This window comes from Choloepus didactylus, chromosome 3 (genome assembly GCF_015220235.1).
Source record: "Choloepus didactylus isolate mChoDid1 chromosome 3, mChoDid1.pri, whole genome shotgun sequence".
NCBI lineage: Eukaryota > Metazoa > Chordata > Mammalia > Pilosa > Megalonychidae > Choloepus > Choloepus didactylus.
This window is the reverse complement of record NC_051309.1, coordinates 177889763-177913118: the sequence shown is the minus strand read 5'-3', so window position 1 is coordinate 177913118 and position 23356 is coordinate 177889763. Positions and strand designations below refer to the sequence as shown.

The following is a 23356-nucleotide window of genomic DNA, read 5'->3' as shown; positions in this document are numbered from 1 at the left end:
GAGAATTTCCTGATATACAATTCTAAATATTTAGATTATTTGAATGGAAATAGACCAATCCAGGTTATAATTCTTACTAGTTGTTAATAATATATTCCTTATCCATGGAAGCAGGCAAGCACAGTCTTTTGAAGGAGAATAGAAGAAACTACCAAACCCACTGATGATCAAATTGGTGATAACATTCTCTCTTTTTTATTTGAAAGGTGTCCTTGAATGGCCGTTTTGGACAAAACTGGTTGTGGTGGCCATTGGCTTCACCGGAGGTCTTGTCTTCATGTATGTACAATGTAAAGTCTACGTGCAGTTGTGGCGCAGGCTAAAGGCCTACAACCGTGTGATCTTTGTACAAAATTGTCCAGACACTGCCAAAAAACTGGAGAAGAACTTCTCATGTAATGTAAACACGGACATCAAAGATGCTGTTGTAGTGCCTGTATCACAAACGGGTACAAATTCACTGCTATCTGCAGAGGGAAGCCCCCCTGAAGTTATACCAGTCTGATGGAACTGGCTGGGAGTTTCTACACTGAAGAATGTTTCTAGCCCTCAGCCACTACAAATGACAGAGGTGATCCTGAATTTTTCACTCCCTTTATCTCTTCTTTCTCCTACTGACTCATTTTTCCTTACTTTGCTCAAAAAGGAAAGGAGAAGGAACACCAAGTGTCCAGGATCCCATGACACAGTCTGAAGTATGATATGGAAATGTGAAGTGTTTGCTGGACAATAACTTCTAGGACAATTAAGAACCATTGGGGCAAGAAATCTTTTAGGCAATGACTAAATAGTAAGTGGACATATGATGTTCTTCACAGTAGCAGGGAAAAATTGAAGAATACAGACTTGAGTTGCAATGTGTGTTTCTTCTAGGGCCTTGTATGTTAACTATCTTATCTGCAAAATAACAACCATATTTGATTTAAAGCTTAAAATCTTCTGCATTATCCCTAAGTCACATCAGAAGCAAACTTGGAGAACACATATTTTGGTATTCATACTTTGACAGCTAACAGATTTTTATGGCTATAGTGGGGTTTAGATGTTTTGACAGGTGCACATTTTTAAAATAGTTGCAATACACATATGAAGATAGTAATACTTGGAATTATGTCCAAATTATGAACAAAACATTTTCAGAGAATTTGGGGGGTTAATTAGCTCTGTTTAACACCCACCAAAGTTGAAAGCAACTATCAGGGCCTACATTTTATGTGGGACCTCTATAACAGTACTGTCCGGTAGAAATATAATATGAGCAACAAAGGGGACCCACATATGTAATTTTAAGTTTTCTGGTAGTCCTATTAGAAAAAGTAAAAATAAATAGGTGAAACTAATTTTGATATTTGATTTAACCCTATAAATCCAAATTATCTTTGCCATCAAGATAAAAACTACTGAGATATTTTACATCTTTTTTATTCGAACCAAGTCTTCAAAATCCAGTGTGTATTTTATCAATACAGTATATCTCAATTTAAACTAACATATTAGACAGTACAGCCTGAAAATTAGAGACTAAGCCTCTGCTTCATTTAACAGCTGAATGTTTCAGAAAAGCAGCTTAATTCATTTTTTTATTCAAAGTCTCACAAATGTTATGATTTTAAAAAGCACTAATGAAATTAACTATCCTGCATGAAGGTTTAGATGAAGTCACCATTCCTCTGGAGTGTGAAAAAACAATAGCAGGAAGTATAGAAAGACAAAACTGTATGCCTGCGGCAAAGGTCTGATTAACTTTTTTGCTACTATTAAGCACTTCCAATAGAGAAAAAAGTTGAATATTTTTGTTATAAAGTCAAGTGTCTAAGGTCATGAGGTATTTTTTACCCACCTGAAATATCAGCTTAATGGTTATGATCAAGTATTCAGACCTTCCCCATTGAAAGCTGACACAATTTCCCTTTCTCAGTTGGGAAGCAAAAACATTTCACCTACTCTGTAATAAGTGATAAATTGAGTTGTTTGGGTTTTTCAGTTGATTACTGTGTTTTGTGCATATTCATGTAAAACTGAAGTGAGAATGATATTGCTGCGAGCTAGATTAATGATTATAGGTATAGTGGCCTGTCAAAGAAAGATGCCATACACAAATAAGATACATGATTTATTTTTGTTAGCTCTCATATTTATTGCTGTGAGCAGGCAACCATGATGGCCATGAGAACCAAAGCATGGGTTTTGCATTGTACAAGTCCAAGTATCACAATGATGCACTTTGTAATTAACAGTGTGCTTGTTCTTCACAGATTATCACAGGAAAAAGGAAAAAAAAAAATAACTTTTTAGTGAGGAGAAAGACAGTGTTAATATTGGTAGTGGCTGACACTGAGTCCAAATAGTCCCAATTTCTAGAAATAAAGAAAAGGTAAACAATGTTGAATTTGTGTGTGTGTGGCGTGCTTGTGTACTCATGTATATACACAAGAAAAATCTTAACATTTTCAGTCAGTCAGGAAACAAAAGGTTTAAAACATCTTTCTTGAAACTTGTAGGGTTATGGAATAAAGGCAGAGGCAGAACAAAATAAATGCAACTAAACTGGACCAAACATTCTGCACAAATAAAGACACAATATGTGGTGTTTTAAAAAATATGTGAACCTTTAGAAAACTAAATTTTGTATTAACTTCCTCTTAAGTTTCTGTGTCTAAAGTTTAAGGTAAATAACATTCATGAAAAACAAAAGCTTGTTACTAATCTATTTTTCCTGTGGTTTAGCAATGCCAACATGCTGTTTAAAAATATTATTGGAAAACAAAAATCTAGTCACCAGCAAAGAAAGTTGATTTCTCTTTTTTTTGATCTTGAGGGAAAAGGATTATTTACCTAATTACCACCAGAAATACTCTTTCAATTGTGTACAGATCTAAGCAAGATAGCTAAGTGCATAGCCCATTTCACCATGGGGAAAGATTGGCTAAAATAAGGCCTCATTTACTAAGAGCTACACTTAACACTAAGAAAACGTCTCTATATAGATAGGCAAGGATAGCATTACTATATTAATGAAAAAGACAACATGGTGTTTTAAAACTGTACCTAAATTCTGAAAATGAACTTTTATGAGTTTTGACTTTACTGAAATCACAAAATTATTAACACAAGCTCCCTAACAAATTAAAAGTCAACAATTTGTTTCTGCTATTCTTACCTTTTAAAAACCCTGCTCGACTCCTGAATTTAAATCTTTTTTTTTTTTTTTAAATAGCTTGCCACGGCTTTTTATGGTTCAAACAATCTGAAAGAACTGCATGCATTTAAAACCTAATGCTGATTATTTTCTTTTTACATTTTGTGAGGCAATGGTATGTTTGCCCTTTCAAACAATGAAAGGATTTGGCTTTGTGGCAATGCTTTTATGGATTGGATATACCTCTCAAAAAGAAAAATGCTCTCAAGAATAACAATTTTCGGGGGCTTGTTTACCTGCTCTTGTAAGAAATAAAACGGAACTGAAACAAAGAACTGGAATTCAAGAATGAACTTACAGTTCTGTTAAAAACCTTGACTTTTTACAATCATGATCTGTGATATTACCAATACCATATACCACAGACATTTAGGCTTCTAATTTTTTAACTAAAGAACTGTCACTTTTATTGTATAGAATTGTTTGTCCAAGTTAAATTGGTAAGAAACGAAATTCCAGTATTTTTTAAACAGTTAAGTCCAAAAGACAATTAAGCTTAAGTACAAAACAAGCAAAACAAAAATGAAAACAAAACAAAAATGATACCATCAACCTGACAGCTCTGGAGAAGCTGAAGAAAGTTAGTATTAAAGGAGTCTTCCAAAATGTCCCACAATTAAATCTCACTCTGAGCTTGAACCACATGTTATATGTGATAGTCCCAGGGAGATGGCCTCAGTTATATTTTACTCTGTTTTGCAAAAGGTCCTTAAATACCCCTAAAACACCCATTCTTCGGCTGGAAAATTAGCTCATTGGAGCAATGGCATCATTATGAGAAGTTACAATTGTCATAGGGGCAGGGTGGGGAAGATTATTCCATCCACAAAGACAAAAATTTACTTTCCCTTTCCAGATTATGTTTTGGAACAAAGTGCAGCTCTTAAAATTTAACATTATTATTATTATTATTGTTATTGTAGTTGTTATATAATAATTGTGTGAAGCTTATACTTTGATTAAGAAAGATGAAAACCTTTTTTCCTTTCTTAAGTCAGCCCAATGGTGCTATTTTACATAACAATATAGCTGAAAGGAAGTACTGTTATTTCGGGCTGCAGTGTTTCCTCCACAACTGAAGAAGCCCACTTTGAAAATGAATATTACATTAAAACAAACAAGAAAAATTATTTTGTTTGTGCAATTTTTGAGATTGGGCATTTGTAATTGTTCTGGTTTTACCTGATTCTCTTGCATTAACAATGTTTTGTGAATAATGTGTACTAAGACAAATTAAGGAAAAGAAAATAATTATCTGTGAAAGACTTTGTATATTAAAAAAATGACCTAAACCTTTGTTGTGGTTTCTATACTTTTTGCCTAAAGTAATGGGATTTCTGCAGATCTGTATTTGTAGCACTCAAACAGAACTGAGTATTGTTGAATCACTTGATTTAAGTTTTTACGATGCTTAAAAATGATCTGCATTTTTAAGCAGGGTCTGAACATATCTGTAACTATTTTAAGGCAAATGATATGCTGACTAACCCTTGATATTGTGGAAAGGAATAAATAAATGGATTAACAAAAGGAAATTAATGGACATAATCTATACAGACTTTCAAAACCTGTTTTCAAAAGTTAAGAAAAATCACAATGGGATCTGGAGGAAGGATTTTCTCATGAATAAGGCTTGGATATAGGAAAGTAAGGATATAAAGGCATTTTTTTGTCTACTCGGAGATAAAAAAGGAGTAGATTTAGATAATTCCATGGATAATAAATATTAAGAGAAAGATAATGGAATTCAGTTCTAATAAAGAGATTTGGCGATAGCAAAGAAAATGTCTCTCTCCAAAGCCCCAACTCGGGAATGCAGGGTAAATAGATTGCCTGGCCTAGGGTACCTATTAGTCTATTAGACCACTCATTGTATAAACTTGTTCTGCTCAAATTGTATGTCTGAATTCTAATAATCTTACCCCATCTCCTGAAATTACAGCAAAGACTCCTAGATCACTTATCATTGTCACATACTAGGTACTATAATCGAGATTACCACAGAGTATAAAGAATATAGGGGTAGAGATGCTTTAGCTAAAGAGATAATTTTTAATCTGACACCTGAAGGATGAGAAAAAAATCAGTTATCAGTCTTGCAAACACTCAGAGAACTAACAATGCAGGCAGACGGAACGGTAAGCACCAAGGTCCTGAATGGGAAATGTCAGGCAAGGCTGACAGATTCAGACAGTTTCTTATACAGACAGCAAAAGAAAGATGAACCAATATGCCAGCTCCCCACATCTTGTCCCACATCTTGTCCCACAAAATGACATCAAAAGAAAAGAAGCCAGATGATGGGATGATGCAACACAAGACATAAGTTTACTTTCCCTTGTCAGTTTATGTTTTGGAACAAAGTTCCTTTTGCTGAGGAACTGCTTCCATGTTGTAGCTAGGCAGTTTCAGAGTCTATATCTCTATCCTTACAGAAGCAAATAAGAAGGGTCCTTGAAGCAGTTCCTCACAAGTCTCCCATGTTCTTGTGTTCCAGGAAGAGCACAGGGCATTGTGCAACCAAGCCTGGCCTGAGCAGCCTAAGTGAATATATGCAAGGTCATCAGGGTGCCAACACAGAATTGTTCCACTACAAGAAGCAGTCGCACTCATTGCATTGCAGGAATGGACAGCCAGCCAGTGTGTCTGATGAGCTAGTGGGCACAAACTGAGGTTGGAGAGGCAGTCAAGAATTGGATCACTCCAAGCCTCTTTGGCCATTACACAGAACATGAATTTCAGTCAAAATGTGATAGGAAGCTATTGCAAGGATTTGAGCAAAGGGACTGGTGTTATTTCCATGTACATTTTTAAAACTTCATGAGCTACTTTCTGGAGAATGGATTAAAGAGGAACAAAAAAAGTCCAGATAGGAAGCCACTGCCCATAGTACATGGTGGCTTAAGGAGTGAAAAGTGGAGATGGCCTGACATGGACTGATCTGCCATTTATTTTGGAAATAGAACCAGAAATATTGCCTAATTAGATTGGGGAAAGGCCATGGGAGAGAGGGATGATAGCAGGTTTGAGAAATTGGATGGAAAAACTGGAGAAGATCAAAGTTCCTGAGAAAACAAGAGTGGGATCCAGAACACAAGCAGGCATATTTACCTTTGAAAGGAGAAAAGATATTACATCCATTACATCAAAAGAGAATATGATAACTTCTATTTTCTCAATTATATATATAAAAGTTCACCAGTTGAAAGTTCAGGGTTCAGAGGCTAATATTTAAGTGGAGTTATAAAGCAAGAAAAAGTAGTAAAATAATCATCTCAAAGTTGGAAATGAAATTAATAAGGCAATATAGTAAGACAGCTAAGCAGTATTGGGAATCCACTTGAGATTTGTAAATATGAATTTGACAGTCTATTTGATATTCTCCAGCAATGTTCAGCTGCTTGGCAACAGGCATGAAAAAGGCAGATAACTTAGTTTTACTTGATTTGGGTTTGGGGAGGAATGCTACGCAGCCAGAGGTAAAGGAATTGAGGGCATATATGGAAGGAAACAACTATGGACTAATAATCTGAAGATGAGATGATGCATAGTGAAAAAGTGAGGTCAAAGAACTGTAGAACTGTAGCAAGCAGTAGAAAAGGGTAAGTGATAATGCTTGGAGAGTGGAAGGGTTAAAATCAAGTTTACAGTAGGAGATTCAGGTGCTGATAAGGATCCTGGTAATACCATGAAAGTGCCTCTGATAGGATGGGGGAAAAAAAAGATTAGGAAACTTAAAGATTATAATGGCAGATTTGTTATCTAATAGGCTACTGAGATCACTAAAATGACTTGAATAGGTAAGAAGAGGATAACTGAGCCAAGAGTTAAAGACTTCAATGGAAGGGCAGAAGGTTTTACTGGAAGGCAAGAAGATAATAAAGAGAGGGAGACAGTAATAGAGTTTCAAACAATTAAAGGAGAAATTATTTAGAAGTAGCAGTATAGCAAAGAGGACACCTATCCAACCTCCTGCCCCTGTGGCACACAGGATATGAATAAGAGTAGAAAAAGCTTTTACTTGAGGTGAATAGAGCCCTAAATGGATAATTATGTTGGTAAGGCAAACAAGTCAATAGCACATCAGGAGGAAAAAAACAAAGATGTCAGTAAGCTGATCTAAGCCTAAAAAGATACATTAACCTATGACCACGGAAGTTCAGCTTGTTGGCCTGGATCAGGGGTTGGCAAAATATGGCAAGCAGACCAAATCTGGTCTGACCCCCTTTGTGTATGGGCAAAGAACATTTTTTACATTTTTAAAGGGTGGCAACACACACACACACACACACACACAAGGTCCGCCAGCCCCTGGTTTAGACAGAAGGAAGTACAAATGAGGTGAGTTACCTTTATTCTGTTATGCGGCCATGGACTGCACAGTTATCTTACAAACATATGCTACTGACCAAGGAGTCTAGATAAGAGAGCCTAAGTTATCACTGCAGAAAGAACATGTTCTACAGACAGTGATTAAGGATATCATTTTAAAACATCACTATAAAATCCACTTATCTGCTCTGGTCCAGCCAGGAGTGACATGACATTGATTATTACGGTTCTAAAAGGAAAAAATAAATTCATTCATTCAGCAAATACTTAACTATTCTAGTTCTCAGAGTGCAACCTGTTAAGATTTTTTGCTTTGACAGCATAGAGAAAACCAGTTTGAGGGGGAAGACCATTTGCCATTTCCACAAATTATTTATTGAACAGGATGGCTTTTTAATATCAGACCAAATAAAATGGTTCTTATTCTCTTTACTTTAATTTATGATTTAGTTTTTACAGCATTTTGAGACTAAATATGAACCAAAGGAAAAAAAAAAGGAGGGGGGATTTCCAATGACTAAAGACAGCTGAACTTGTTTAATTAAATAAAGTCACTTTTACACAAATTATTAGAGCAAATCAGCATCAGCTACATCACTGAGAATTAAATAATTAGAACCTTAAAAAATGAAAATGTGTAAATTTTATTTCTAATTTTCATAAATAAAAAAGTTACAACACTTTAGATTGTTAATAACACTTAGTTGACATTTAGTTAACCTCATACATTTTTTTCTTTTTTTGAAAATACTCAAATACAATTCCACTGTTCCTTTATAATACAGACTAAAAGATATGCTGTATATAATGAATTCCATGAAGAACATTCTACTACATCCATGATGTTTTTTCTGACACTTGAAATATTGAGTTATATGTCAGTTTAACCTATCTCTTGGAGGAAAAAGCAAAAATGCACCATTAAAAAATTAGTCATCTATGATGGCCAATTTAGCTATGTTTCCACAAACAAAACCTATTTTTCACAATGAGGAAGCAAAAAATAATATACAATCAAAAGGATCCATCCTGAAATCATTTATCTCCTTTGTCAAAAGATAAAAGATTAAGTATGGTAGATCAACGTAAGTGATTTTTTTTCTTTTAACCATTTAACTCTGGCTCAGAAGATAGCAAATACGATTAACATAAAATCCATCAGCCTATATGAATTCCGTATCACATTTTTCCCTATTTTATAACAAAAGAAAATAGGTTTAATATTTAAGAAGATTAATGTGACACTATTACTGAAAGCAACATTGCCATCATCACAGTTCAAGAAGTATCCACAGGACCCTTTTAGAAACAGAATGCTCTCCATGCCCCAAAAATGAGATTAGGCAGTTATCAAAACAGGAGGTAAAAATTAAAACATTTTCTGTCCTCATTCATGTCATACTCCACACCCCTGGAAATTCAGGTTAAATGGGTTTTGCAGATCACTTCATATCGACTTTAGCATCGTAATGTAAATGATAAAGCAACTTTGGTTTTTAAATAAAAACCATTAACATCATTTTTGAAACTACAAATGGGACTCTCTTCATGTAAGAGAATGTTCTAATAGCAAATTCCTGTATCTAGACCATATATATACATTATATGTGTATTCAATGAGTATAACTTGAAGCTCTTAAATTACTTAAACTCAAATAAAGACAATTAGTCCACTGCAGTCATTTCCTCATCTGAGTCATCTGTTTCACTTTTTAGTTGCAATTCCCCTAAATCTTTATCTACAGTTGCAATATTTTTCTTCTTGCCCTTCTTGGGCACTGCATCATTAGCACAGATTTTTCTCGTTTTAATGTTTGGCAATTTCTTCAGATCAATATCCCATTCCCTGGATAAAAGAAAGTACAGAGAAGAGGGTTTGTGAAGAGTGGATGATAAGGTAGAGAAGCAGGAGACAGTCAGTGTTCAAAACTCTGAAAGTAGCAGAAAGTTTATAAATTTAAAATTTATAGCAGATTCAAGAGCACTAGAAAGAAATAATAAAATGCACACATACACACACAAAAAAATTTCCCAAGAACTGAGGCTTGCTTTTTCCATATTTGCTGTATTTCTCCTTAATCTATACTAGCAGTAACTGCACAGAGAATCACATATATTCAAACTTTAAAAGCAACAGAAATAGGCAAAAGTTACAAGGAGGCTCTGTTCCATTTTATTATTCTCTCTAATCTGAATATCTGCCTCTATCAGGCTATATGGTATCGAGAATCTGAAAAGTAGGAATTATGTCATGCTTGGCAAATCTCCAAAATGTATGGTCAGAAAAGGTTTTTTGACTTGTTTTTTTCCACACACGGTGTTACATCACAGCTAAATTTCAGTAATTGAACAATTTTACTCTTATAATAAAATCTTTCTGTTTTTCAGCCTCTGTATTTTCTGTGCCAGTCTTTATGCTCAAATGCTTTAGGAGAAATGTGAAGACTGTTTCAAGAACTGAACTCTAATCAGCAATACTAACAGAGGCTATGCTCATCTGTTCTCTGGTTTCTGGCTTTCTTTGGGGGAGGCAGAACTTACATGGCTTTAGAAATAAGGTGCATATTTATATGTGATTAATCAATATGACAGGCAAAACATATTTAAGATATAAAAAGAATCTTAAGCTCCATATGTTTAAATTATAATTGCAAGTTGTACACGGGCTACAACTGCATTTTAAATATGATAAATTCTATTAGAGCTAATTTAGTTTCTCTAAAATCAGAAGTTTAAAAATACTATAAAATAAGCTTAAGGGTTTCAAAGAATATGACTCTAGTTTTAAATTTATCTAAATTCAATTAGCATAATATTCAGACCCATCAATTGGTTAAGACCAATTATTCACACCAATAAAAATTATTTTCTAATGACAGAGAACCTATGTTTGAAAAATGCAAAAAGTAAAATCCTATTTGGTGCCTCTTTGTTGCTCAGATGTGGCCCTGTCTCTCTAGCTAAGCCAACTTGAAAGGTGAAATCACTGCCCTCCCCCCTACGTGGGATCAGACACCCAGGGGAGTGAATCTCCCTGGCAACGTGGAATATGACTCCTGGAGAGGAATGTAGACCCGGCATCGTGGGACGGAGAACATCTTCTTGACCAAAAGGGGGATGTGAAAGGAAATGAAATAAGCTTCAGTGGCAGAGAGAATCCAAAAGGAGCCGAGAGGTCACTCTGGTGGGCACTCTTACACACACTTTAGACAACCTTTTTTAGGTTCTAAAGAATTGGGGTAGCTGGTGGTGGATACCTGAAACTATCAAACTACAACCCAGAACCCATGAATCTCGAAGACAGTTGTATAAAAATGTAGCTTATGAGGGGTGACAAGGGGATTGGGAAAGCCATAAGGACCACACTCCACTTTGTCTAGTTTATGGATGGATGAGTAGAGAAATAGGGGAAGGAAACAAACAGACAAAGGTACCCAGTGTTCTTTTTTACTTCAATTGCTCTTTTTCACTCTAATTATTATTCTTGTTATTCTTGTGTGTGTGCTAATGAAGGTGTCAGGGATTGATTTGGGTGATGAATGTACAACTATGTAATGGTACTGTGAACAATCGAAAGTACGATTTGTTTTGTATGACTGCGTGGTATGCGAATATATCTCAATAAAATGAAGATTAAAAAAAAAAAAAAAAAAAATCCTATTTGGTAGCCTCCCTGGTCAGGGAAAAATAAAATTAGAGAGACCACTGAACCAAGCAACCAGTTCTTCATGACTCAACCCCTTCCTTCTCTGCTATTGCTTTCCATTAACCATCTTCTTCCCCATGAGAGGGTGCTGCGGAACAGTTCAAGAGCCATGACTCTAAAGTCAGTAAGTCTGTTACTATTTTATCTTTTTAAAGGTAGGAGTTGAGGATGAATAGTTTGATCAAGTTCTCTGGAGTAATATTATTAAGTTATTTTTAAAGTATTTTAGAATATTTTGAAAAACAAATAAAAGGTACTGTGCCACTATCATTTCAGTGTCCCTCAATTGTTTCAAACAAAAACTTGGAGAAATTCTTACCTTTACAAAAAGAAAAAATATTCAAAGAAGCTCTGTTTTTTCTTTTACCTCTAATGTCTAGACTCAAAAGGGAAGAAACTTTATGCTTCATGTATTTTTCATGCAGCTTCAAGGGAATAATAAAAATGAGAGACTTACCTAAAAGTTTTCAGATTACTTGCATTTACAATGTCTGGAATCTCTGGGAAAGAAAATAATTTATATCCATTAGAAAATGTTTTCTAAATTACATCATCTTATAGTTTATACCACCAGTAGAGAGGCAGGGGTATTTATATAGGTGACAAATAATTTACCTACATTTTTTAGACCCTAGTGAATTTGTCACAGTTCTCAAACCTTTTACCGCACACCATGACTTTGTAAGAAGCACTGTAGTATAGCTGGCAGAACACTAGAACTAGTTCTATCACCAACAAATGTTTGATCTTGGGTGTGATCTGTTAATCACTACTAATTAATCTGTCTGCTACATGTTTAACCAACTTTAGGAGGAAAGAGTAAAAGCACAGACGCTAATACATTGATACAGTTGAGATGTGGTGGCTTCAACAAGGGAAGGACTGGGGGTGGTGGTTATAGTAGAAATCATCAGATTCTAAATACATCTGGCTGATGGGTTAGATGTGGAGTGTGAAAGGGTGGAGTCAAGTTTGACTCCAGGGTTTCTGATCAGAGCAACTGGGCAAGTGGTGATGCCACTGACTAAAACAGGGAACTTGTAGGAAGAACAAGTTTTAGGAGAAAAATGGGACTTTGTTTTGAGACATGTTGAGTTTGAGAGGCTTATAACACATTCAAGTAGATAATAAGAGGAACCCAAGTTGATAATGCAGGTCTGAAGTTCTGGGGACAAGTTATAAAATTTTGATGGTATTTAAAACCTCATGAGATTGGATGAAATCACCTAGGGAATGAGCACAAGTAGAAAAGAGAACAGTCAAAGGACAAAGACTTGGGCCAACATTCAGTTTGTGAGGACGAACAGGATTTAACACAGGAAATAAAAAGCCACAGCTAGTGACTAGGAAGAAAACTAGGAGAGGTCACTGTCTTCCACAGAAAATGAAAAGTGTGAGAAGACAGAGAGTGATCATCTATATCAAATGGCTACAGATAAGTTGAGTAAATGAGACTCAATGCCCAGTGTAGCAACTACTTGTCTTAGCAACTTAAAGCTCTCCAGTGACAAGTACTTTTAGTTGTGTGCCTAACTGAAGTAGGTTTCAAAGAAAACGGAAAACGAGGAAATGCAGACAAATACAGACAAATTTTACACTCCTCCCAGAAGGTAACCCACTTAGGTGAAAAAGACACAGCACTTCATTCCAGGACTGGAGTAGGAAAAGTACAAAGATAAGGCTACAACTTTATTTTCTTTTAAAAAATTTTTTTATTTACTTTCTAATTCTAGATAACAAAAAATTCTTCTGGATTTTGTTATGATTACATTTTTATTAGTATGCAATAAAAACATAATCATAAAAAAAAGAAAAGGATACAGCACTGGTTGAACTCCCTACTCCCATTCCCCACCCTCTAAAGCAGGAACTATGCCAGGCACTTTCATAAACGTAATCTCATTTAACTTTTAAACAATGAGGGAAATACATATACTGTTTATCTCCATTTTAGAAACTGAATAAAAACAAGGCCCAGATGTGTTAAGTTGGCCTCTATTATACAGTAAACCATAAGGATTTGAGCCCAGATCTACTTCCAAAGCTATGCTCTGTTGCTTTTTCATCTAAGAAGTTCACTTCTTAGGAATGATTAAGAAGAACTGTCATCTACTTCAGGATTCCTAGTGTTACCTACAGGATACTTCCTTTTGGAAAATGTAGGGTTCTAAAATTCAGTGCTGTTGATATCACAATTTGGAAACTTATTTTTGCTATTATAACACAGGGACCAGATACGGAATGTGAATGCAGAAACGGTCAAGACCATGGTAAACCTGTAAATATGCACTAAGATCTAACAGGGACAGCTGCTATTCCACTCTACAGATTATGTCTCCCAGATAATCTGATTTTTAAAGAAAAGCCAGAAACCTACATTTTTCATGTGAAATAAACAGATTTTTTTTTTCATATTGACAAAAGATTTTAAAATTTTACCATTTGCAGGCCACATGTAGCCTTTGGGTCACTACCAGTTGTGGTTTCTCTAAGTCTAGAATACTTCCTCCTACTAAGTGCTTCTCTGCAGTGTTACCAAACTAATAACATACTTGTCTTTAGAAATTATGTGTGGTGAGGTGGGGCAAGATGGCAGACTGGTGAGCTGTATGTTTTAGTTACTCCTCCAGGAAAGTAGGTAAAAAGCCAGGAACTGCGTGGACTGGACACCACAGAGCAATCTGTCTTTGGGCATACTTCATACAACACTCATGAAAACGTGGAACTGCTGAGATCAGCGAAATCTGTAAGTTTTTGCGGCCAGGGGACCCGCGCCCCTCCCTGCCAGGCTCAGTCCCGGGGGAGGAGGGGCTGTCAGCTCCAGGAAGGAGAAGGGAGAATTGCAGTGGCTGCTCTTATCGGAAACTCATTCTACTGATTCAAACTCCAACTGAGACCAGACACCAGAGACTCTGAGAGCAGCCAGCCCAGCAGAGAGGAGACAGGCATAGAAAAAAAAACAACACGAAAAACTCCAAAATAAAAGCAGAGGATTTTTGGAGTTCTGGTGAACACAGAAAGGGGAAGGGCGGAGATCAGGCCTTGAGGCGCATAGGCAAATCCCAAAGCAAGGCTGATCTCTCTGCCCTGTGCACCTTTCCTTAATGGCCCTGGTTGCTTTGTCTATTAGCATTTCAATAACCCATTAGATCTCTGAGGAGGGCCGTTTTTTTTTTGTTTTTTTTTTTTTTTTTGTTTTTAAATCCTTTTTGCTTTTTCTAAAACAATTACTCTAAGAACCTCAATACAGAAAGCTTCAAAGAATTGAAATTTGGGCACGTCAAGTCAAGAGCAGAACTAAGAGAGCTCTGAGACAAAAGGCAATAATCCAGTGGCTGAGAAAATTCACTAAACAACACAACTTCCCAAGAAAAGGGGGGTGTCCGCTCACAGCCACCATCCTGGTGGACAGGAAACACTCCTGCCCATCGCCAGCCCCATAGCCCAGAGCTGCCCCAGACAACCCAGTGTGACGGAAGTGCTTCAAATAACAGGCACACACCACAAAACTGGGCGTGGACATTAGCCTTCCCTGCAACCTCAGCTGAATGTCCCAGAGCTGGGAAGGGGGAGCAGTGTGAATTAACAGAGCCCCATTCAGCCATCATTTGAGCAGACTGGGAGCCTCCCAACACAGCCCAGCAGCCCAGAACTGCCCTGGGGGGACGGCACTCACCTGTGACATAGCACAGTCATCCCTCAACAGAGGACCCGGGGTGCACAGCCTGGAAGAGGGGCCCACTTGCAAGTCTCAGGAGCCATACGCCAATACCAAAGACTTGTGGGTCAGTGGCAGAGACAAACTGTGGCAGGACTGAACTGAAGGATTAGACTATTGCAGTAGCTTTAAAACTCTAGGATCATCAGGGAGATTTGATTGTTAGGGCCACCCCCCTCCCCGACTGCCCAGAAACACGCCCCACATACAGGGCAGGCAACACCAACTACACACGCAAGCTTGGTACACCAATTGGGCCCCACAAGACTCACTCCCCCACTCACCAAAAAGGCTAAGCAGGGGAGATCTGGCTTGTGGAGAAAAGGTGGCTCGTGGACGCCACCTGCTGGTTAGTTAGAGAAAGTGTACTCCACGAAGCTCTAGATCTGATAAATTAGAGATAAGGACTTCAACTGGTCTACAAACCCTAAAAGAACCCTATCAAGTTCAGCAAATGCCACGAGGCCAAAAACAACAGAAAATTATAAAGCATATGAAAAAACCAGACGATATGGATAACCCAAGCCCAAGCACCCAAATCAAAAGACCAGAAGAGACACACCTAGAGCAGCTACTCAAAGAACTAAAGATGAACAATGAGACCATAGTACGGGATATGAAGGAAATCAAGAAGACCCTAGAAGAGCATAAAGAAGACATTGCAAGACTAAATAAAAAAATGGATGATCTTATGGAAATTAAAGAAACTGTTGACCAAATTAAAAAGATTCTGGACACTCATAGTACAAGACTAGAGGAAGTTGAACAACAAATCAGTGACCTAGAAGATGACAGAATGGAAAATGAAAGCATAAAAGAAAGAATGGGGAAAAAAATTGAAAAACTCGAAATGGACCTCAGGGATATGATAGATAATATGAAACGTCCAAATATAAGACTCATTGGTGTCCCAGAAGGGGAAGAAAAGGGTAAAGGTCTAGGAAGAGTATTCAAAGAAATTGTTGGGGAAAACTTCCCAAATCTTCTAAACAACATAAATACACAAATCATAAATGCTCAGCGAACTCCAAATAGAATAAATCCAAAAAAACCCACTCCGAGACATATACTGATCACACTGTCAAACATAGAAGAGAAGGAGCAAGTTCTGAAAGCAGCAAGAGAAAAGCAATTCACCACATACAAAGGAAACAGCATAAGACTAAGTAGTGACTACTCAGCAGCCACCATGGAGGCGAGAAGGCAGTGGCACGATATATTTAAAATTCTGAGTGAGAGGAATTTCCAGCCAAGAATACTTTATCCAGCAAAGCTCTCCTTCAAATTTGAGGGAGAGCTTAAATTTTTCACAGACAAACAAATGCTGAGAGAATTTGCTAACAAGAGACCTGCCCTACTGGAGATACTAAAGGGAGCCCTACAGACAGAGAAACAAAGACAGGACAGAGAGACTTGGAGAAAGGTTCAGTACTAAAGAGATTCTGTATGGGTACAATAAAGGATATTAATAGAGAGAGGGAAAAATATGGCAAACATAAACCAAAGGATAAGATGGCCGATTCAAGAAATGCCTTCACGGTTTTAACGTTGAATGTAAATGGATTAAACTCCCCAATTAAAAGATATAGATTCACAGAATGGATCAAAAAAAATGAACCATCAATATGTTGCATACAAGAGACTCATCTTAGACACAGGGACACAAAGAAACTGAAAGTGAAAGGATGGAAAAAAATATTTCATGCAAGCTACAGCCAAAAGAAAGCAGGTGTAGCAATATTAATCTCAGATAAAATAGACTTCAAATGCAGGGATGTTTTGAGAGACAAAGAAGGCCACTACATACTAATAAAAGGGGCAATTCAGCAAGAAGAAATAACAATCGTAAATGTCTATGCACCCAATCAAGGTGCCACAAAATACATGAGAGAAACATTGGCAAAACTAAAGGAAGCAATTGATGTTTCCACAATAATTGTGGGAGACTTCAACACATCACTCTCTCCTATAGATAGATCAACCAGACAGAAGACCAATAAGGAAATTGAAAACCTAAACAATCTGATAAATGAATTAGATTTAACAGACATCTACAGGACATTACATCCCAAATCACCAGGATACACATACTTTTCTAGTGCTCATGGAACTTTCTCCAGAATAGATCATATGCTGGGACATAAAACAAGCCTCAATAAATTTAAAAAGATTGAAATTATTCAAAGCACATTCTCTGACCACAATGGAATACAATTAGAAGTCAATAACCATCAGAGACTTAGAAAATTCACAAATACCTGGAGGTTAAACAACACACTCCTAAACAATCAGTGGGTTAAAGAAGAAATAGCAAGAGAAATTGCTAAATATATAGAGACGAATGAAAATGAGAACACAACATACCAAAACCTATGGGATGCAGCAAAAGCAGTGCTGAGGGGGAAATTTATAGCACTAAACGCATATATTAAAAAGGAAGAAAGAGCCAAAATCAAAGAACTAATGGATCAACTGAAGAAACTAGAAAATGAACAGCAAACCAATCCTAAACCAAGTAGAAGAAAAGAAACAACAAGGATTAAAGCAGAAATAAATGACATAGAGAACAAAAAAACAATAGAAAGGATAAATATCACCAAAAGTTGGTTCTTTGAGAAGATCAACAAGATTGACAAGCCCCTAGCTAGACTGACAAAATCAAAAAGAGAGAAGACCCATATAAACAAAATAATGAATGAAAAAGGTGACATAACTGCAGATCCTGAAGAAATTAAAAAAATTATAAGAGGATATTATGAACAACTGTATGGCGAAAAACTGGATAATGTAGAAGAAATGGACAATTTCCTGGAAACATATGAACAACCTAGACTGACCAGAGAAGAAATAGAAGACCTCAACCAACCCATCACAAGCAAAGAGATCCAATCAGTCATCAAAAATCTTCCCACAAATAAATGCCCAGGGCCAGATGGCTTTACAGGGGAATTCTACCAAACTTTCCAGAAAGAACTGACACCAATCTTACTCAAACTCTTTCAAAACATTGAAAAAAATGGAACACTACCTAACTCATTTTATGAAGCTAACATCAATCTAATACCAAAACCAGGCAAAGATGCTACAAAAAAGGAAAACTACCGGCCAATCTCCCTAATGAATATAGATGCAAAAATCCTCAACAAAATACTTGCAAATCGAATCCAAAGACACATTAAAAAAATCATACACCATGACCAAGTGGGGTTCATTCCAGGCATGCAAGGATGGTTCAACATAAGAAAAACAATCAATGTATTACAACACATTAAAAACTCGAAAGGGAAAAATCAATTGATCATCTCAATAGATGCTGAAAAAGCATTTGACAAAATCCAACATCCCTTTTTGATAAAAACACTTCAAAAGGTAGGAATTGAAGGAAACTTCCTCAACATGATAAAGAGCATATATGAAAAACCCACAGCCAGCATAGTACTCAATGGTGAGAGACTGAAAGCCTTCCCTCTAAGATCAGGAACAAGACAAGGATGCCCGCTGTCACCACTGTTATTCAACATTGTGCTGGAAGTGCTAGCCAGGGCAATCCGGCAAGACAAAGAAATAAAAGGCATCCAAATTGGAAAAGAAGAAGTAAAACTGTCATTGTTTGCAGATGATATGATCTTATATCTAGAAAACCCTGAGAAATCAACGATACACCTACTAGAGCTAATAAACAAATTTAGCAAAGTAGCGGGATACAAGATTAATGCACATAAGTCAGTAATGTTTCTATATGCTAGAAATGAACAAACTGAAGAGACACTCAAGAAAAAGATACCATTTTCAATAGCAACTAAAAAAATCAAGTACCTAGGAATAAACTTAACCAAAGATGTAAAAGACCTATACAAAGAAAACTACATAACTCTACTAAAAGAAATAGAAGGGGACCATAAAAGATGGAAAAATATTCCATGTTCATGGATAGGAAGGCTAAATGTCATTAAGATGTCAATTCTACCCAAACTCATCTACAGATTCAATGCAATCCCAATCAAAATTCCAACAACCTACTTTGCAGACTTGGAAAAGCTAGTTATCAAATTTATTTGGAAAGGGAAGATGCCTCGAATTGCTAAAGACACTCTAAAAAAGAAAAACGAAGTGGGAGGACTTACACTCCCTGACTTTGAAGCTTATTATAAAGCCACAGTTGCCAAAACAGCATGGTACTGGCACAAAGATAGACATATAGATCAATGGAATCGAATTGAGAATTCAGAGATAGACCCTCAGATCTATGGCCGACTGATCTTTGATAAGGCCCCCAAAGTCACTGAACTGAGTTATAATGGTCTTTTCAACAAATGGGGCTGGGAGAGTTGGATATCCATATCCAAAAGAATGAAAGAGGACCCCTACCTCACCCCCTACACAAAAATTAACTCAAAATGGACCAAAGATCTCAATATAAAAGAAAGTACCATAAAACTCCTAGAAGATAATGTAGGAAAACATCTTCAAGACCTTGTATTAGGAGGCCACTTCCTAGACTTTACACCCAAAGCACAAGCAACAAAAGAGAAAATAGATAAATGGGAACTCCTCAAGCTTAGAAGTTTCTGCACCTCAAAGGAATTTCTCAAAAAGGTAAAGAGGCAGCCAACTCAATGGGAAAAAATTTTTGGAAACCATGTATCTGACAAAAGACTGATATCTTGCATATACAAAGAAATCCTACAACTCAATGACAATAGTACAGACAGCCCAATTATAAAATGGGCAAAAGATATGAAAAGACAGTTCTCTGAAGAGGAAATACAAATGGCCAAGAAACACATGAAAAAATGTTCAGCTTCACTAGCTATTAGAGAGATGCAAATTAAGACCACAATGAGATACCATCTAACACCGGTTAGAATGGCTGCCATTAAACAAACAGGAAACTACAAATGCTGGAGGGGATGTGGAGAAATTGGAACTCTTATTGATTGTTGGTGGGACTGTATAATGGTTCAGCCACTCTGGAAGTCAGTCTGGCAGTTCCTTAGAAAACTAGATATAGAGCTACCATTCGATCCAGCGATTGCACTCCTCGGTATATACCCGGAAGATCGGAAAGCAGTGACACGAACAGATATCTGCACGCCAATGTTCATAGCAGCATTATTCACAATTGCCAAGAGATGGAAACAACCCAAATGTCCTTCAACAGATGAGTGGATAAATAAAATGTGGTATATACACACGATGGAATACTACGCGGCAGTAAGAAGGAACGATCTGGTGAAACATATGACAACATGGATGAACCTTGAAGACATAATGCTGAGCGAAATAAGCCAGGCACAAAAAGAGAAATATTATATGCTACCACTAATGTGAACTTTGAAAAATGTAAAACAAATGGTTTATAATGTAGAATGTAGGGGAACTAGCAGTAGAGAGCAATTAAGGAAGGGGGAACAATAATCCAAGAAGAACAGATAAGCTATTTAACGTTCTGGGGATGCCCAGAAATGACTATGGTCTGTTAATTTCTGATGGATGTAGTAGGAACAAGTTCACTGAAATGTTGCTATATTATGTAACTTTCTTGGGGTAAAGTAGGAACATGTTGGAAGTTAAGCAGTTATCTTAGGTTAGTTGTCTTTTTCTTACTCCCTTGCTATGGTCTCTTTGAAATGTTCTTTTATTGTATGTTTGTTTTCTTTTTAACTTTTTTTTTCATACAGTTGATTTGAAAAAAGAAGGGAAAGTTAAAAAAAAAAAAAAAAGAAAAAAGAAAAAAGACAAACAAGGAAAAAAAAAAAAAAGATGTAGTGCCCCCTTGAGGAGCCTGTGGAGAATGCAGGGGTATTCGCCTACCCCACCTCCATGGTTGCTAACATGACCACAGACATAGGGGACTGGTGGTTTGATGGGTTGAGCCCTCTACCATAAGTTTTACCCTTGGGAAGACGGTTGCTGCAAAGGAGAGGCTAGGCCTCCCTGTATTTGTGCCTAAGAGTCTCCTCCTGAATGCCTCTTTGTTGCTCAGATGTGGCCCTCTCTCTCTGGCTAAGCCAACTTGAAAGGTGAAATCACTGCCCTCCCCCCTACGTGGGATCAGACACCCAGGGAAGTGAATCTCCCTGGCAACGTGGAATATGACTCCCGGGGAGGAATGTAGACCCGGCATCGTGGGATGGAGAACATCTTCTTGACCAAAAGGGGGATGTGAAAGGAAATGAAATAAGTTTCAGTGGCAGAGAGATTCCAAAACGAGCCGAGAGATCACTCTGGTGGGCACTCTTACGCACACTTTAGACAACCTTTTTTAGGTTCTAAAGAATTGGGGTAGCTGGTGGTGGATACCTGAAACTATTAAACTACAACCCAGAACCCATGAATCTCGAAGACAGTTGTATAAAAATGTAGCTTATGAGGGGTGACAGTGGGATTGGGAATGCCATAATGACCAAACTCCACTTTGTCTAGTTTATGGATGGATGTGTAGAAAAGTAGGGGAAGCAAACAAACAGACAAAGGTACCTAGTGTTCTTTTTTACTTCAATTGCTCTTTTTCACTCTAATTATTATTCTTGTTATTTTTGTGTGTGTGCTAATGAAGGTGTCAGGGATTGATTTAGGTGATGAATGTACAACTATGTAATGGTACTGTAAACAATCGAAAGTACAATTTGTTTTGTATGACTGCGTGGTATGTGAATATATCTCAATAAAATGATGATTAAAAAAAATAATAATAAAAAAATAAATAAAAGAAAAAAAAAAAAAATAAAAATAAAAAAAAAAATAAAAAAAAATAAAAAAAGAAATTATGTGTAAGACATGCTACTATATTAAGAAACAGCTGGCAGTTGGGTGACAATCTAAGATAAATGAAAATTCCATTTCTCTGGTTTCTCAAAATGACTACAAGTATAGCTAGGTACTACAAGAATTACAAAGATGAGAAGGATATAGCATTCAGTCTAAAAAATCTTACATGTAATTGGAAATGGGCAAAATAATAACCCTATAACAAAGCAAATTAGGTATGGGCCACAAGGGAGAGGGAAAATCACTATCCCAGTACAAAGATAAGATGTCAATGTCACACAACTGCAGAATGTAGGTAAAAGAAGAATGAATTAAAAAATCATTCCGAATACTCACAAAAGAAAGGAAATCAAAGGAAAAATATCAAACTAAATAAACAGAATAAATGAAACTGATCCCTTGAAGTGAATTACAAATCTGAATCAGAAAGTGCTATGTGTTTTAGAAAGAAAAAAAAGAAAATCACAGCGAACACACCAAAACCATATCCTTCATACTGCTGCCGCTCACGTGCCATCGTCTGTTTGATGACGGTCTCCCGGGAATGGTGCTTCCTTCCCTGCCTGTCTTTGATGCTGTTATGTAACTCAATCTGCTCCAGTTCATCACTGAATCGATTTAAATACCTGAAAAGTAAATTAATTTAGTTATGAAGTCTGTACATTTGGCCTGTATTACCTCATTAAAAACATGTCTTTGCTACCCTTTAAATTTTATGTCTGTCTGAGCTCTCCCAAGTTCTCAGACCTCTTCACCTCTTCCCTAGATAACTCAACCATTTCCTTAATTTCAGGGACCAAATCACACCCTGCTAACAAATCTGTTAAACTCCAGATTCTTACCTCAATTACCTACTGGATGTCTCTGTCCTTAGTGTTCACCCTTAACACATCAAAACTGAACTTGTTAAAACCCCTGCTCCCACTCATCACCCACCAAATCTGCTCTATCTTGAACTCTCTGTGTCAGGAAATCGTATGACCATGTATCCAGTCACCTAAGACAGAAACGGAGGTGTTGTCCTTGACTCTCTTTCCCTTTTCTTCCACATCCAAATTATCACTAAAGTTTGAGACTTTCACCTTCTTAATATCTCTGGAATCTGTCCATTTCTCTTCACCACACTGCTACTAAGCAAGCAGAGGCCACCATTATCTCTTATCTCTTGCCTGGTTTGTTATCAGATTCTCAACAGTCTCCTGTCCAAAGTCATGGCTCCCTCAGTGCATTTTCCTCAGTCTCACTCCTGTGACGTTTCTAAACTTCAAATATGATCATTTCAGGTGCTTGCTGTAAAAGCCCCCCATGGTTCCCATTTCCTTCAGGATAAAGTCCAAACTTGTAGCCTGGCAACTGGGGTCTTTCATGAACTGTTTGCTCCTTATTGTACTTGAGACATTTTCCTGCTTAAACTTGTTCTTTGGTTAGAGTAAATGTCTAGCAGATCACTAAATTTGTCATCTTTGTTCTTACCTCTTGGCCTTGTAGTGATTTTTCCCTCTGCTGACTCCTACCCTTCAGGTGTCAATTTAAATGATACTTCCTCCAGAAAACCTTTCCTGATCCCATAAAACTGGGCTACCAACCACTCTGAGATCCACTAAAGTGGTTGAGCCAGGATATGAATACA

General features: G+C 36.9%; 2 protein-coding genes across 3 annotated transcripts in view; one reads left to right on the top strand and one right to left on the bottom strand.

Annotated features, from left to right (window-relative positions):
- LOC119529992 (E3 ubiquitin-protein ligase MARCHF1) overlaps positions 1–4837 on the top strand; it is a 581433-nt gene extending 576596 nt beyond the window's left edge. For both annotated transcript variants that reach the window (XM_037830956.1, XM_037830955.1), the window contains one exon: positions 207–4837. In XM_037830956.1, the coding sequence (XP_037686884.1) occupies positions 207–505 (299 nt within the window). In that variant the 3' untranslated portion in view covers positions 506–4837. The remainder of the gene's footprint in view (positions 1–206) is intronic.
- The window catches only part of TMA16 (translation machinery associated 16 homolog), a 48219-nt gene continuing 26975 nt past the window's right edge, over positions 2113–23356 (bottom strand). Inside the window, exons 5-7 of the mRNA XM_037830957.1 lie at positions 22204–22352; positions 11695–11737; positions 2113–9377 (exon numbers count right to left, since the gene is read on the bottom strand). Coding sequence (XP_037686885.1) covers positions 9197–9377; positions 11695–11737; positions 22204–22352 — 373 coding nt within the window. The 3' untranslated portion in view covers positions 2113–9196. The remainder of the gene's footprint in view (positions 9378–11694; positions 11738–22203; positions 22353–23356) is intronic.